At 39.3% G+C, this 14,960-nt stretch overlaps 1 protein-coding gene across 1 annotated transcript in view; it reads left to right on the top strand.

The window, feature by feature from the left end:
• Positions 1-14,950, top strand: part of PARP4 (poly(ADP-ribose) polymerase family member 4) — a gene marked incomplete at its 3' end in the record, with an annotated part of 54,217 nt that extends 39,267 nt beyond the window's left edge. Inside the window, exons 29-37 of the mRNA XM_082014840.1 lie at positions 3,347-3,493; positions 4,881-5,573; positions 5,991-6,056; positions 6,716-6,817; positions 8,858-8,960; positions 9,868-10,000; positions 12,297-12,437; positions 13,923-13,939; positions 14,352-14,950. Coding sequence (XP_081870966.1) covers positions 3,347-3,493; positions 4,881-5,573; positions 5,991-6,056; positions 6,716-6,817; positions 8,858-8,960; positions 9,868-10,000; positions 12,297-12,437; positions 13,923-13,939; positions 14,352-14,950 — 2,001 coding nt within the window. The remainder of the gene's footprint in view (positions 1-3,346; positions 3,494-4,880; positions 5,574-5,990; positions 6,057-6,715; positions 6,818-8,857; positions 8,961-9,867; positions 10,001-12,296; positions 12,438-13,922; positions 13,940-14,351) is intronic.
• Between the last annotated feature and the right edge of the window lie 10 nt (positions 14,951-14,960).

The following is a 14,960-nucleotide window of genomic DNA, read 5'->3' as shown; positions in this document are numbered from 1 at the left end:
GACATTATTTTGGTTTCTTCTGCAATATAGCAAGTTATTTTCCTTTTCTATCTCTGATATTGCTGGTCCTTACTTTACAATCAAAGTTTGTCAATCTGTGTGTTCCTGTTGTGATTTGCTACAAGTGTTTGTAATTGCTGATAGTGCTGTGAGAGCCAGAGAGGTCAAAGGACAAGACCAGATGAAGAGTACTCTTCAATCCTTGGTGCATAAGTCACAGAACTCTTCCTCATAAAAAGTAAGGATGACAAACTATAGCAAACTGGCCACTATAGCCATGGATTGCTGAAGTAATGGGTTCTGGATTGGCAAAAGTCATTCTAGGGGTGTCTAGTCTGTGTCAGGTGGAAGTCACAAGGAAAGTAAACTTGAAAAATCTCTCTTTAATATTGCAGTGAACTGTGGAACTTTTTCATTTGTTTTCACTATTAGAACAGTGGTAGGAGAAACTAAAGCTTTGCAGCAAATGGAAAGAAATACATATAAATGACAACCTTGAAATTCAAGAGTTGGTAAGAAGAGTTTTCAAATGGAAAGCTGTATCACAATAAGCAAGATGATATCTGTTGGATTAAGTATTAGATGGGGCACAGAGAATTGGAATTCTTCTGACTGAATACATGTGTGTACATTTAGCAATAAATCAGACACATTTGCCTTCCTTTCATGGTCAATGGAAATAAATAGATATTTCTAGAGCTTGATTAACCTCATCCTGAAGTTAAATACCTAAACCAGTTCAGATTACTTTTCTCAAGAGGTCTTTTTCTCAGCACTGATTATAGGGGTTACCTATAGTCACTATTTCAGACCCAAGGATCACTTCCTGCAAGCTCAAGAGCAGTCTATTTCAAGTGAACAGGAATTAGGAAAAAATACCAGGAGGCCTGGCATGAACATAGGTGAACAAGGAACTCCTGGAAAAACTCAAAGATAAAAAGGAATTATACTGACAGTGGAAGCAGGGACAGGTAACCTGGAAGGAATAGACACTATCTGAGCATGCAGAGACATCATTAGGAAAGCTAGAGTCCCCATGGAGTCGAACTTGGCAAGGGATGTCAAAGAAAACATGAAGGACTTCTGTAAGTACGTAAGTGGCAAAAGGAAGACTAGGGAAAATGTAGGCCTGCTGCTGAATGGGCAGAGGAACTGGTTACACAGGACACGGAATAGGCTGAGGTACTGAATGTCTTTGTTGCCTCAGTCTTTAGCAAAACCAACCTTGGGAAATTCAAGACCCCAGAGACTAGAGCAGAATTTTAGAGCAAGGACGATGTACCCTTGGTGGAAGAGGGTCAGGTGAAGGAATAGTTAAGCAAACTGGACATATGTAAGTCCATGGGTCCTGGTGGGATGCACCCACGAGTGCTGAGGGAGCTGGCTGGTGTCATTGTGAGGCCACTCTCAAAAATCCTTGAATGATCATGGCAACTGGGAGAAGTGCCCAAAGACTGGAGGAAAGCAACTGTCACTCCTCTGTTCAGGAAGGGCAGGAAGGAGGACCCAGGGAACTACAGGCTGGTCAGTCTCACCTTGATCCCTGGGAAGGTGGTGGAGCAGCTAATCCTGGAAACCAGTTCCAGGCACATGAAGGATAAGACAGTGATTGGAAGTAACCAACGTGGATTCACCACGGGCAAGTCATGCCTGACCAACTTGAAAACTTTGAAGATTAAATGACTGACATGGTAGATGAGGGGAGAGCAGTGGATGTTGTCTACTTGGACTTCAGTAAGGCTTTTGACTCATATGATGCTCAATACGGAAGCTGATAAAGTATGGGCTGGATGAGAAAACAGTGAGATGGATTGAAAACTGTCTGAATGGCCAGGCGCAAAGGGTGGTGATCAGTGACAGGAGGTCTGGTTGAAGACCAGTCACTACTGGTGTACCCCAGGGGCCAGTAGTGGTGCCTGTCCTGTTCAAAGTCTTTATAAATGTTCTGGGTGGTGGGACAGACTTGTACCTTCAGCAAGTTTGCTAATGATACAAAACTGGGAAGAGCGGCTGATACACCAGAGAAGTCGTGCTGCCATCCAGAAGTACCTCGATAAGCTGGAGAAATGGCTGACAGGAACGTCATGAAGTTCAAAAAGGAAAACTTTTGCAGCTTTTTACCATGTCCAAAACAGATCTTTCATGGTATATTAATATAAATAAAAGTATGCCTGAATGAAGAATTCAATGGAGCGGCTGGATAAAACAAGGATAACTTTTCCTATTTTTACTGTTTTGTCTTGGTGTCTACATTGCTGTGAAAAAAACAATACCGGTAGCATATGTACATTATAAGAGTTAGCTTTTTCTGGAAATACTGCTTTCCTGAGTAACAACTCCACCATTCTCAATTGAAGATCAAAAGACACACATGCATTCCAAAAAGCACCTGATTAAAAAGCAAGTATAAAATGCAATGCTGGGAAGTTATTAGAAATTCCCAGGTGAAGGACTACTTTTCAAAATAAGATAATTCAACTGAGTCAGTTTAAATATCTTTCTGTAATGCACCTGAATATTTTATCTGGTACGTAACAGAAGCAATATTCAGAAGAAAAAATGTGTTGCAGATTAGCAAGGGAGCACCTGTGTGATTTCATGAACTAGTTGTTTACAAAGGGTGTCAACAGATTATTTATTATCTGTCATTCTGATTTTTATGTATCTGTTTTGGCAATTCTTCAAAAGATTCAGTTCCACCTTTTTGTTGTTTGATATGATGCCTCTCAAGAAACAGGATTCTTGAATGTTATGTTCAAATTATGTCTGTAAATATAATAGCTTTAATCTCATTTCTAGTCTAGGATGACTTTTTTTGACCCAGTGGAACAAAACATTGCAGACTTCTTAAGGCAAAAGCTCCTACACAACACAATGCAGTACCATGCAGATATACCCAGACTAGCCCATTCAGCTTGGCATTATACTATGCTATGTAATTTGTCTTCTTAACATCATTTTGCAGAATGCAACATATTTTAAGCTATAATAATGCTTATGTTTGCTTTCCTTTAAAGGGTGGCAGTAAGATTCTGACAAAAAGAACTGTGCAAGATTTGTTTTTTATTGCAGTTATGTAGATCTGAACAAATTAGACATATAAATATATACTGTCCACCTTTATATGTCATGTGAATCTGATTACTGACAATACATAGTCCCTCAATATAGTAAAAAATGTGAAGTTAAATTTACTGGATTTTTGTATATACCGAGTATTTTTAATGTACTGCATTATCTGCTTATTCCCTGTTTTCAACATATTTCAAAATCATGAAGAAAAATGCACTGTCTCCATAATGCCAGACAATATTCAGGTTTGTAACTGTGATGCATTTTAATTTAGGATGCTAATGAAACTTGTTCTGATGATGCTCCAAACATCCTGGAAATCATAACTCAAGAAGATGTAGATTTTTTACCTTACATGGACTGGGACCAAAAGTCAATGGAATCTGGCGGCTTTTTTTCAGAAGAAATTGCCTTTGCCCTGGTAACTACATTTAATATATGTTCTTATTGCTAATGTTTTTTGTATATTATCCAGTTGTGGCACTGTGTTTTATGTGTAACTATATAATAATTGTTTATGAAATCTGTTAAATTTTTAATTACTTTGAATATAATTGATGCCACACAAGTACTGTATGCAATTTTATTGTAGACATGAAGATTCGGAGGAACTTGTCCCAAAAGTAAAGTACACTTAAAAATATCATGAGCACAGCAGAAGTTTTGAGAGACAATATGATAATACAGACTTCTCCCTTCCAGAAGAAACTAACACCTGTTAGAGCATTCTCTCACAAGAACATGCTAGTGTAGATGAAGCCTTAAATTCAATTCTAAGAAACTGGGGAGGAAGTTTCAAGGAAAATCAATGTATTGATCCATAACAAAGGCTCCACTAGCAGAGGGGTACAGCCAAAGCAGAGACACTCTGGGAATGGAGATAAGCATGACTGGAAGAAGAGGACATACTGCTAGCATGCAATGGGATGAGACTGAGATAATGGGGGTACAATGAAGGAAAACTGAACTCGTGAAATTGGATGTTTGCTAGTTATGGTAGCTCTCTCTTGCCTTTGGAAACTACAGGAGATGCCTGCATCAGTTAGCCATCAGGTATAATTCTGTCAGTCCATAAAGTCTTAGCAGATTAAAGATTTACGTCTCCAAATTGTGTAGGGGACTCAAGAAAATCATTGTTTGTCTATTAAATTATGTTGTGCATGACCATGATGTGCATTTAATGCAACTTGGGAGCATCATCTCAGCCTATAGTCTTGTAATGTATAGACTGTAATCTGATCTCTTAGATAGTGAGCTTTTTAGAACAGTATCTGCATGTGTGTTCTCTAACTTAGGTCAACTCACATAAAGCCATTTTCCCAATGCTGTGGCCCAAGAATTCCTAGGCAGAAGAGTACCAAACATCCGCGTTGGTGTATGGTGGCAGTACAGCCCAGGCTCACTAGCTTGCATGCAGCAGCTACTGGACCTCAGAACTGCAGCACAAGCAGGATCCACACCTCACTTTGTGTAGATCTATCTTCTGTGTATGTACAGCAGTATTGTACAGTGGGACTTGCTTGGCTCATAATCATCATTGTATTAATAATTTTTATCTTAATAATGTAAAATACCTCTCTGCTCATATTTTTTTCACAGTCAAATTTTCCTCTGAATTTGCCCAGTGTAAGGTAGAAGAGAGTAAGAGATTTTTAGTTTAATCGATATATTACTTTCATTTTGAACATATGAATGACAATATAATGGTACTGCACACAACGTAAGAAAAAATACTGTTTTGATTAAAAAGCAAAAAGTATCTTACTAATTCTAGAATTATTTTGTTTCCTTGTAATTTTACTAAACAGGCATGTTCCCCAGCAGTAGGCGATGTTTATTCCGCTGATTTCCTAAGTGGGAAAGGTGAACCTGAAAGCTTCCAATTTCAACCTGAAGAAGTTCCTGTTAGCCAAAAGAGCATCTCACGAAAAAGCATGGTGCAGGGCTTTCTAAATGTTTCTGAACTTGAAAGTAGCATTTGCAGTCTCAGATCAAATTTCAGTTCCGATAGAGATATCACAAAGGAGACATCATCTGGAACAAGGTCTCCTTCACTATATGACCTTCATCTGCTGGAAGTTGCTGAACCTTTCTCATCATTTGGTTTTAAACCTAAGCCAGGAGGAGGAATTGATCTGACTGAACAAAAGTCACTTCTGATACCTGCATTTACAAAATCGGATGTTTGCGTGGATGTTCCTGAACCTGCTCTTCCTCCTCCTCCCTGTGCCTCCTCTTCTCAAAAATTGGGGGGATGCATGAAACAAGTTTATTCTTCTTGTGTTGCTCCGATGCAGGGTTTAGTATTGTGTGGTTCACCTACCCCTACATGCAGAAATTCTGAAAAGACTAATGTTGAAAAACAAGTTATTCCCAAATTTCCTGTTTTTCAAGCTAATAGAAAAGCAGCATCACCATGGTTAAGGTGTAAGAAAAAGGCAGGACATCAGCGTGATGTTACAGCTCCTGAAGAAGGATTCACTGAGGAGTTTAAGGTTGTGGTAAGCCTTCCGTTAGTAGTCTCTCATATATAGGATGCTACACGTCATGTTGAAATCCAAGCTGCATTCAGCCAATGAAAGCTGCCTTAAATGTTTGCATTTCAAAGTTCATGTCAGCCAAAAAAGAACATGGTAAGGCTGGTAACGAGGCTGCTTTCCAATTAAGGAAATCTGAACCTGAAATGCAGAAAGCTTTCTTTTTCTTTGATTCATTTTTAGTTATTCTTTTTCAAAGTGACAAATCTTATACTCCGAATTCTGCCACTTGTTCCTTACTTCTCTAATAGGTGACTTTTAAAATGGAATTATTTTGTATCATGAAGTAGTAGCTATATGGGTAACGGTGGTAGAGCAAGATTCCTAATGAACATTATTCTGTTTGTTCAGGAAAAATCTTGCTGTTCTATGCCAACACAGAGCATTCAGCAAAGACTTCCGCTCAGCTCGGTAAATAGGAATGAAATTCCTGAGCTCCAAAACCAGGTGCAGTACCCATCCTCTGTTCATGCATTACCTAAAAATAAGATATCAGTAGAAGGAAAAATTGTCTTCAGCTCTGCCTTCTGATAAACAGTTTGTAAATGATTTTGCTTTCTTTGCTTTATAAACTGGTTTTATAAAAAGCATCATGAGACCGAAGTCATGCTATTTTTTGTTCCTTTCATGGTTAATCCATCATGCTTAAGAAACAGTATAAAATCAGAACCAGTAAGTGGTGATAACATCTCCAGAGTCAAATTTTACTCTAGATTGGCCCAGTGTAAGGTAGAACAGGGTAAGAAATTTTTATTTTAAACAATATGTTTTTTTATTTTCATTTTGAACATACAAATGACAGGATAATGATAATGTGCATAATACAAGAAGACATATAGTTTTGTTTAAAAAGAGAAAAAATGTCTCACTAACTCTGGAATTATTTTATTCCTTATAATTTTGCTATACAGGAACATTCTTCAGCTGTAGCTGATGTTTGTGCTTTCCTAAATGGGGGAGAATGAACCTTTTTCAACCAGAAAAAGAGGTTCCTTTTTAAAAAGAAGAGTGGGTTTTAAACTTTTAAATGCAATTAATTTGTATCGTGATGTAGCAGCTGCATGGGTAATGGTGGTAAGATTCTTAGTGAACATTATCCTCTCCAGGAACCATCAAGGTGCTTTATAACAACAGAGAAAGAAAGGATTCAACAGAGAATTGAGTGGACTTCTGCAAACTGGAAAGAAATTTTTGCACTCCAAAATCAGGTACAGCACCCATAGTCTATTTGTGCATTACTTAAAAAAATATATATAGGTAGCAGAAAAAAAGATTTTTACTTTAATCGTGTCCTGAGATAAAGTAAAATGCATTTATAAAATGTTTATAGACACATTTTGCAAGTGTATGATGACATCAGTCATGCTATGTTTTATTGCTTTCACGGGTAACTCAGCAATGGATACGTAAGGAATAGTATAAGATCAGGGCCAACAGGTAGCAATACACCTCCAGAACCTTTTTAGAGCCTCCATCAGTTTGCAGCTTGGGGACTTCCTGGGACAAGTATAAAAACATATAGGGGAAGCTAAGCGGAAGAAGTGGCTGCAAATAATGCACATTATGCAAGAAAAAAAGTAGTTGGGTTTTAAAGGATTGGACTGAGAGATCTTGCAGCAGGAACTTCCCCTGGACAGTCAGACCAATTGCTAGGGCAACTGAATGAAACCATACTGTCCAAGAATCCTGCAAGTAGGAGTCAGAGCAGATAATGTTTAGCTTTGTTGTTTTGGTATGTCCTTTGTTGTGAGAGGAGTCTCTGTTCCGCATAACCCATCGCCAGTTTGGTGAGCTTACCTACTTAAGGGGTGAGGTCATGATAAACAGTCAGATACTGTGGGTCACACAGTCATATCTGTAAGTAATAAACAGGAGGTTTTCAAGAATATTACATGATCCAAGTGAAGAAGCCACCGTGGGATGCCCTCAGTGGAGACTCTTGTCATTTATCAGCAGAGATTGGCCATTCAATATGGTGGTATATTGAATTCCCTTTTGCTGGGAATACACCCTGTACACTAGATTCAGTAAGTCTTTAAGGTGCCTCAGCTTCATGTTCCTTAGTGCAGCACAACCCACCTAGTATTTGCAGCCTCATGACTCTTTCTTCCTATTTTTTTATGAAGTATTGCCTCATTTTGTGTATCATTACCTTTATTTTATGTACGAAGTTTGTATGTGAAAGTTGTAACGTATAGCCGACCTCAGGATCAAGAAGAGATACATTTTTCCTATATTTTTGACAGGACACTTCTATCAAATTATTTTTAAACATTGAACCATTACTACATGCCACATGGATACAATGGAGATAAGAGTAGTAGACTTGTGATAGACTTTTGTGGGAATTAAGTCCCAAAGTGCAGTTCAAGATTTCTTCTTTTTCAGCAGAATTGCCAATTGTTGAATTTTAAAAATAAAAGTTTTTACACTAATTAAACTTAGTATTCTACAGATTTTCACTTTTTACATAATTTGGATAATTACTATCTAAACATCCATTTAAAATCAGATATTTTCTTCTCAATTATCTTATATAAATGGTTATACATTTGTGTCTACAGTTACAGTTTTCTAAGACATAAAGCTGCAAGGACAGGTAGAGTTTCAAAAGTATTTAATATTGAAGAATAAGTACTTGAACATCCTGTTGAAAGCCTGTCTTCCATCTGTTCTCAGGGTAGCAAACTATTTGGCAGATAATTTTAATCATGAGAGTTGTCTAATCTTTGGCAGGGAAAGTTGGATAAAATAGGATATTTTTTTTTTAATACTGCATTTAACACATATAAACAATGATTTTATAGAGATTTTGCATTCTCAGCAGAGGAAGGGGTTCCTTTATTGTTTCTTTTGCGTAAGAGGAACGCTTATTTTTTAGTACCTTTAAAAATAATTTCCTGAAGGAATTTGTTTCAAGTAAGTTTGAAAAGGCTAGTGTTGTCATTGTGCATACTTTATATGGGAGTGATTTTGAAATTACTTTGTTCTTACCGTTCAAGGGTTTTTTACAAGGTAGTCTGACTACCACATTCCAGGTCAATTACAGACATTTGATGGTATATCAAAGGTTTTTGAAGTTTAGTATTTGAATCACCTAAATTGATTATGTGGATTTCAGTTTTTCTGTTTCTGTAAGCTTTTTAAAAAGTATTTAAAGTAATTCTGCTATGTCTATTTTGTTCTTGCCAAATACATTTTCAGTGTCCTGAATCTTTGGCTTATCCATATCTTTTTTTATTCCATAGGATGGCTCTTGGAATCTCAGTCCACAGTTGGGAAAAATCTTGAAATTTGATGTTGATCATTTAATTAACAATTTCCTTATTAGAAAAGGCATTCAGTCACTTGGTAAATACTTTTCTGTCATTAAAAAGCAGTACATTGTATTATATTTCAATAATACAATATTTCAATAATACATTTCAGTGTATTACTGTGTTATTACTCTGTAAGTCTAGTGGAACTCTCAGTAAGATATGCTCAGAATTTAAATGGATTTCTTAACTTGAAGTTGTCAAAAGCGCCTAATTTTAATAATACAGTTTCTTCTCAATTTCTCTCTCAATATAGTGTCCTGATAGTTAAGCGCATCTCCTGGAGAAATATGTGGAGGATGTGGGATAGTTGGAGTAGCTTTTAGAGGTTCTTTTATGTCAATTATTCTACCTGCTATATTAATATCTACTAAAGAAAAAAAGGGAAGAAAAGTTTCTCCTAGGAGAGAGGCAGAGATTACTGCTTCTTTTCACATTTCCAATAATATGAGTAATATTTATCTAATTCTTACACACACTGTCTGCAGCATTCAGTAGGCACTCTGCCTGTACACACTTTGCTGTTTGATTCTGTCAATTGGTGCTCTTTGCTGGCAGCAGACCAGAAAACTTAGGAAGCAAGAAAGGCAATTCCTCTTTCTACATTATTAGAGGGTGCAGTCCTTTCATCAAAGGACGAAAATCTTACAAGTTTCCCCTTACTGCATATATTGAAATCAAAGTAGATTAGAACCCAAGCAAACACAAACTGCAGAAATCCCAACAAAGCTTTACCAAGTTTAAGTTTGAAAGCCAGGAGTATGTTTGTCAAATCACTTAAGTGAATACTCTTGATAGTAGTGACAGTATGGTGAAAAAATTAAATAGCATTAGTACAATTGATGTTTTAAAGTCATGTGGAGTACTTTGCAGAAGGTACCTTTTATGTTGTCAAGAAATCATTTAAATAGTAATACCGCTTCCCTTTTCTTCTTCCTGAGGCCCCAATGGAAAAGAAAAACTACTGCAGTTGATTGCTACTCTTCTTGTGCTACAGTTCATACGCTGCACAAAGGAATTGAAAGGGATAGTTTTCAAAACACTAATGAAACTGGATGATTCGTCTAATTCAAGGTATGCTTTTAAATAAAATCTTATAACTTAATGTAGTAGTAAAAACCTTCTCAACATACAGAAGATTGATTTCATTATGGAGAGTCAATGACTATACTACAGAATATGGGTATAGAAAAGGGAATGAAAGGTATTAATCATATTGGTAGCACATGGTTTCTTTTAAGAGGATGGATGGAGGAAGGACTACTTTACAAAATATGTTACAAAAATTGAGAAGTAGAGAAGTAGTAAAAGATATTTTATACTACTACTTAGAATCATTGAATAATTCAGGTTGGGTATGACCTCTGGAGGTCATCCCTTCCTTAGAGCAGGGCCAACTCAGAAGTTGGATAAGTTGTTCAGGATCTTGCCCAGATGAGTTTTAAATATCTTTAAGGATGGAGATTCATCAGTCTCAACTTTTTTAAGGGCAACCTCTTCCAGTATTTGATATCACTCATTTTAGAAATTAGTAAAAAAATTCTATTGGACTTTTCCTTCATGTAGCTTGTGCCTGTTGGCCTGCACTCCTTTTTAGGATTATATTTACAGCTTGATGTTCTTCACAAACATACATCATAAAATATTCTGGACAAGACTGTTGAAATTATTGGAGCAGGTGATTCTTCACAGCACAACTACCACCCTTTCCTTTAGCTGTGGGGAATGCTGATGCTGGTTTATTATGAACTCTGCCCCCCTCACTTCTGTATGTCCCAATGCTCTATTATCTTTTGAATATAGGGTCTCTGCATGTGGAAATTCCCTTTCTTTGGGAGTGAAATGAACAGTTATCAGCTGGCCGTTTTTTTGGTATAGAGGAAAGACAAAGGTCTTAAAAGAAGCATGAAGGAATAGGCCTCCAGTGAATCTGGATTGCCCCAGCCACCAACAGATTCCTTGTGCCAAAATGGGAAGCTTTACACACTTCATACTTTACAGGGCATGTAGTAACAGGATAAAGAAGCAGTCAGGAGAGCCCTGGAAATCTTCCTCCCTCTTTTGAAACTCATTGACAGAGGGAAAAATTGGTTGTATAAGTTTGGCTACTCTAGTCAGGGATACAAGTAAAACTGCATTGACTGCCAGAAGAAAGCAGTTCTAACATACATAAATGTACAAAGGAGGGGTCAAGTTTGTCTTTATGAAATCACAGAATCATTAAGGTTGGAAAAGACCTTCAAGATCATCAAGTCCAACCATCAACCCAACACCACCATACCCCCTAATTATGTCCCGAAGCACCACATCCACATGTTTTTTGAACACTTCCAGAGATGGTGACTCCACGACCTCCTTCGGCAGCCTGTTCCAATGTTTGACCTCTCTCTCGGTGAAGAAATTTTTCCTAATATCCAATCTAAACCTCCCCTGACACAACTTGAGGCCATTTCCTCTTGTCCTGTCGCTAGTTACTTTGGAGAAGAGACCAACACCCACCTCGACACAATGCCCTTTCAGGTAGCTGTAGAGAGCGATAAGGTCTCCCCTCAGCCTCCTCTTCTCCAGACTAAACAACCCCAGTCCCCTCAGCTGCTCCTCATAAGACTTGTGCTCCAGACCCCTCACCATCTTTGTTGCCCTTCTTTGGACATGCTTGAGCACCTCAACATCCTTCTTGTAGGGAGGGGCCCAAAACTGAATATAGTATTCGAGGTGCGGCCTCACCAGTGCCAAGTACAGGGGCACAATCACTTCCCTACTCCTGCTGGCCACGCTATTTCTGATACAGGCCAGGACTCTGTTGGCTTTCTTGGCCACCTGGGCACACTGCTGGCTCATATTCAGCTGGCTGTCAACCAGCACCCCAGGTCCTTTTCTGCCAGGCAGCTCTCCAGCCACTCCTCCCCAAGCCTGGAGCGTTGCATGGGGTTGTTGTGACCAAAGTGCAGGACCCGGCACTTGGCCCTATTAAACCTCATACAGTTGACCTCAGCCCATCGATCCAGCCTGTCCAGATCCCTCTGCAGAGCCCTCCTACCCTCCAGCAGATCCATACTCCCAGCCAGCTTGGTGTCGTCTGCAAACTTACTGAGGGAATAATAAAATGCATAGTGTGATTGGAATAATGCAATTAAATGCAAGTAATGATTACGAGTCTACATAGTTCCCATGTGGAAGATTCTAAAAAAGATAGGGCGACTTAGATGATGATGTTTTCTGCGTCAGATTATATTTCATACAGGCTGCATCATCGTAATATAGAAAATTTTCTCTTTCAAATAATTATACTTAGAAGATATTATTTTCTTCTTGCTCCTTTGGTGGATTTACACAATTTATTATAATAAAACTTCATTTCTATACACAGTGGTGTTCACTGGGCTTTTGAGTTGATCAAGAAAGCAATAGAGTGGGTAAGAAGAGTTGAGAGGCGATTTCCATCTATTTGCTACCGACTTGAACTTGGAAAAGACTGGGATTCTGCCACCAAGAAGATACTGGGTATCAAGTTTATCTAACATATTGTCTTTCTGCTTAAAATATTTAATCACATAATTCTTTAAGATAATAGCAGAGTTAGCTTTCCTTGCAGTTTTACATAAAATGTCTAAATTGAGGACATTTGGTCTTAGTATTATTACTGAACAATAATTCTTCCAGTCACAGACTTAAAGATATGGAAATAAAGGGTCCTATAGTTAGTAAGTCTTGATTTTACATATATGTAGTATTTTACTTACCTGTAGGTCTGTTAAAAATACCTTAATATTTCTTTTTTTTTTACATTAATCTCTTTGGTTCATTGCACATTATAAAAGTACTTTTATAATATCTTTGTTCTGATTTCTCCTAAAATCTCATGTACTACTTCAATGGCATGGTAAAGAAAGTGTGATGTAGTAATTCAATTAAATATGGCAGCTGATGTTTTGACAGATACAAGAACATGATAAAGAACTAATAAATATCTCTATAACATACCAGTGTTTTCAATTGGATGGTTTTGTAATTCCTACAGCATGCCTTGAAATGCAAACAGCAGAACAGTTATTTTTCTCCTGCACTGCTTTTCTTATTGGTCATAGGTCAATTTGTGAATACATAGATCAGTTTTATTAGGAGGAATGAGTTCCCTCTTTTTTTCTGCTGTTACTGTGTATTCTGATAGACTAAATTACTAGTTTTGTTTCATACCAGACCTAGTAAAAAAACCCAGACTAAAAGTTTGGTTTTTTTTTTAATTTAATGGGCTTGTCACAGCTGTTTGAATGAACACATTACCTCTGCTAAATTAAGGAGCTGCACAGAATCACAGGTACAAATTTGGTACTTTGTGGTCTGAGGAAATGTAGTGAGAGACTTAGTACAACTGCTTGAACTGAGGCAGGATGCAGGGTGTACAGAACCTACTCTACACTTGTTTGTCCAACCATTGAAAGTATTCAGAGGCAGGAGATTCCGCAGCCACCACAGGTAACGTGTCACACTGCCCTAGCAAACGGAGAATGCTCCCTAGCAGTAGTAGCAAAGTGTTGTAGGAGTTTACTAAGGAAAACTGTGGAATCTCTTTCATAGAAGTTTTCATGAGAATTTAAGCAAACATCTGCCAAGGATGGAGTGGATACACTTGATGTTGTAGAGGAGGTTGCTAAGAGGGATATCGTGAGGTCCTCTGAGTCCTTATTTTCATGTCTGTAAGATACCGGCTTTCTTTAGTGAAAATACAAAGGGAAGATTTGTACTATGCTTTCTATTTGAGAAAAGCTAGGATATGGGTTTCTTAAGAACTATGAAGACTCCTTAATGTAGGCAATGATAAACTGGCCTTAACTTGCTGTTAAGGCAATACATATAATTAGTAATGCAGCAATTGACTATGAGTTACCTTAGAAAGTAAGTGCTGGCAAAACTATGAAAAAAAAAAAAGAAACAGTATTTTTTCCTTCACTGCAGTTAAAAGTATTCAAATAGTTTGGTGTTTTCACTGTTGCAGCAATACATCCTATACAGGTATGTACAGAAAGTATATATTCACACTAAAGCCTGAGTTTCATTTGAGTGACGTGTGTTCTTTAAGGAACTGTTTCTGAGATGCGATGCCTTAACACTCTGGCTCTAGCAAAGGCAGCTAAATAAGCAAAGAGGGTGTGGCTTATTTACTTTTTCCTACAGGATTGTCTTTTTTTTTTTTCCTCCTGTATGTTGCAGGAAAAAAAGCTGTGCTTGCCTATAGGCAATTACTTTAACGTGTAAAGGATTAAGAAGTTTAAAAGGATTCTTTTCCCTAGCGCTAAACCCCGTTCCCCGGCAGGACCTTGTCCTGAGGTGCCCGTGTACATCCTTCTGGTGCGTTTCCCCAAAACCTCACCCAGCTGAGGGCAAACACTACCTTTGTACCGAGATGTCTTTTTATTTGGACAAGCCAGGCCCGCCCGGGCACTGTACCGGAGGTACGGCAGAAGGTGCCCTTCCGTGCCCGCAGCCACCGGCAACCACTCCCTGCGCCGGAGAAGGGCAGCGGCGCGAGGCGGCGAGACCTTAGACGCGGGCCGAGAGGGGCTCGGTCACACTTTCGAGGAAGGGGTCCCCGGGACGGCGTGCAGACAGGGATCGCCAGCCGTCACCCGGCGCTTGCCTCTCGCCGACAGCACCGGTGCTCCCGGCAGCCGTAGTGCCGAGATCCCCGACGGCCAGCGTGGGACGGCACCAGAGCTCCCGACGCTGCGGCGGGTATCGGGCTGGAGGACAGCGCGCCCCGGGGCGAGCGGAGCCGCCGCGTGCTCGGGGCGGCAGCGGCGTGAGCACGTGGCTACTGGGGAGAGGCCGGGCCGCCGCCAGCCCCTCCGCCGCCGCCCATTGGCTGCCGCTGGCCGCCGCGCTGAGGGGACCAGGGCCTCCGGGCTCGGGGCCCCGCCCCTCTGCGTCATGGGCTGGCGGGTCGCCGATTGGTTGCGGCCGCCGCCTCGCTCCCTCTTCGCCCGGCGGTGGATGTCGCAGCCGCTTTTCCCCGTTGTCGTTTGAAATTCGGGCC

This window comes from Phaethon aethereus (genome assembly GCF_964289735.1).
Source record: "Phaethon aethereus genome assembly, chromosome: 1".
Taxonomy (NCBI): domain Eukaryota; kingdom Metazoa; phylum Chordata; class Aves; order Phaethontiformes; family Phaethontidae; genus Phaethon; species Phaethon aethereus.
This window is presented reverse-complemented; position numbering and strand designations above follow the sequence as displayed.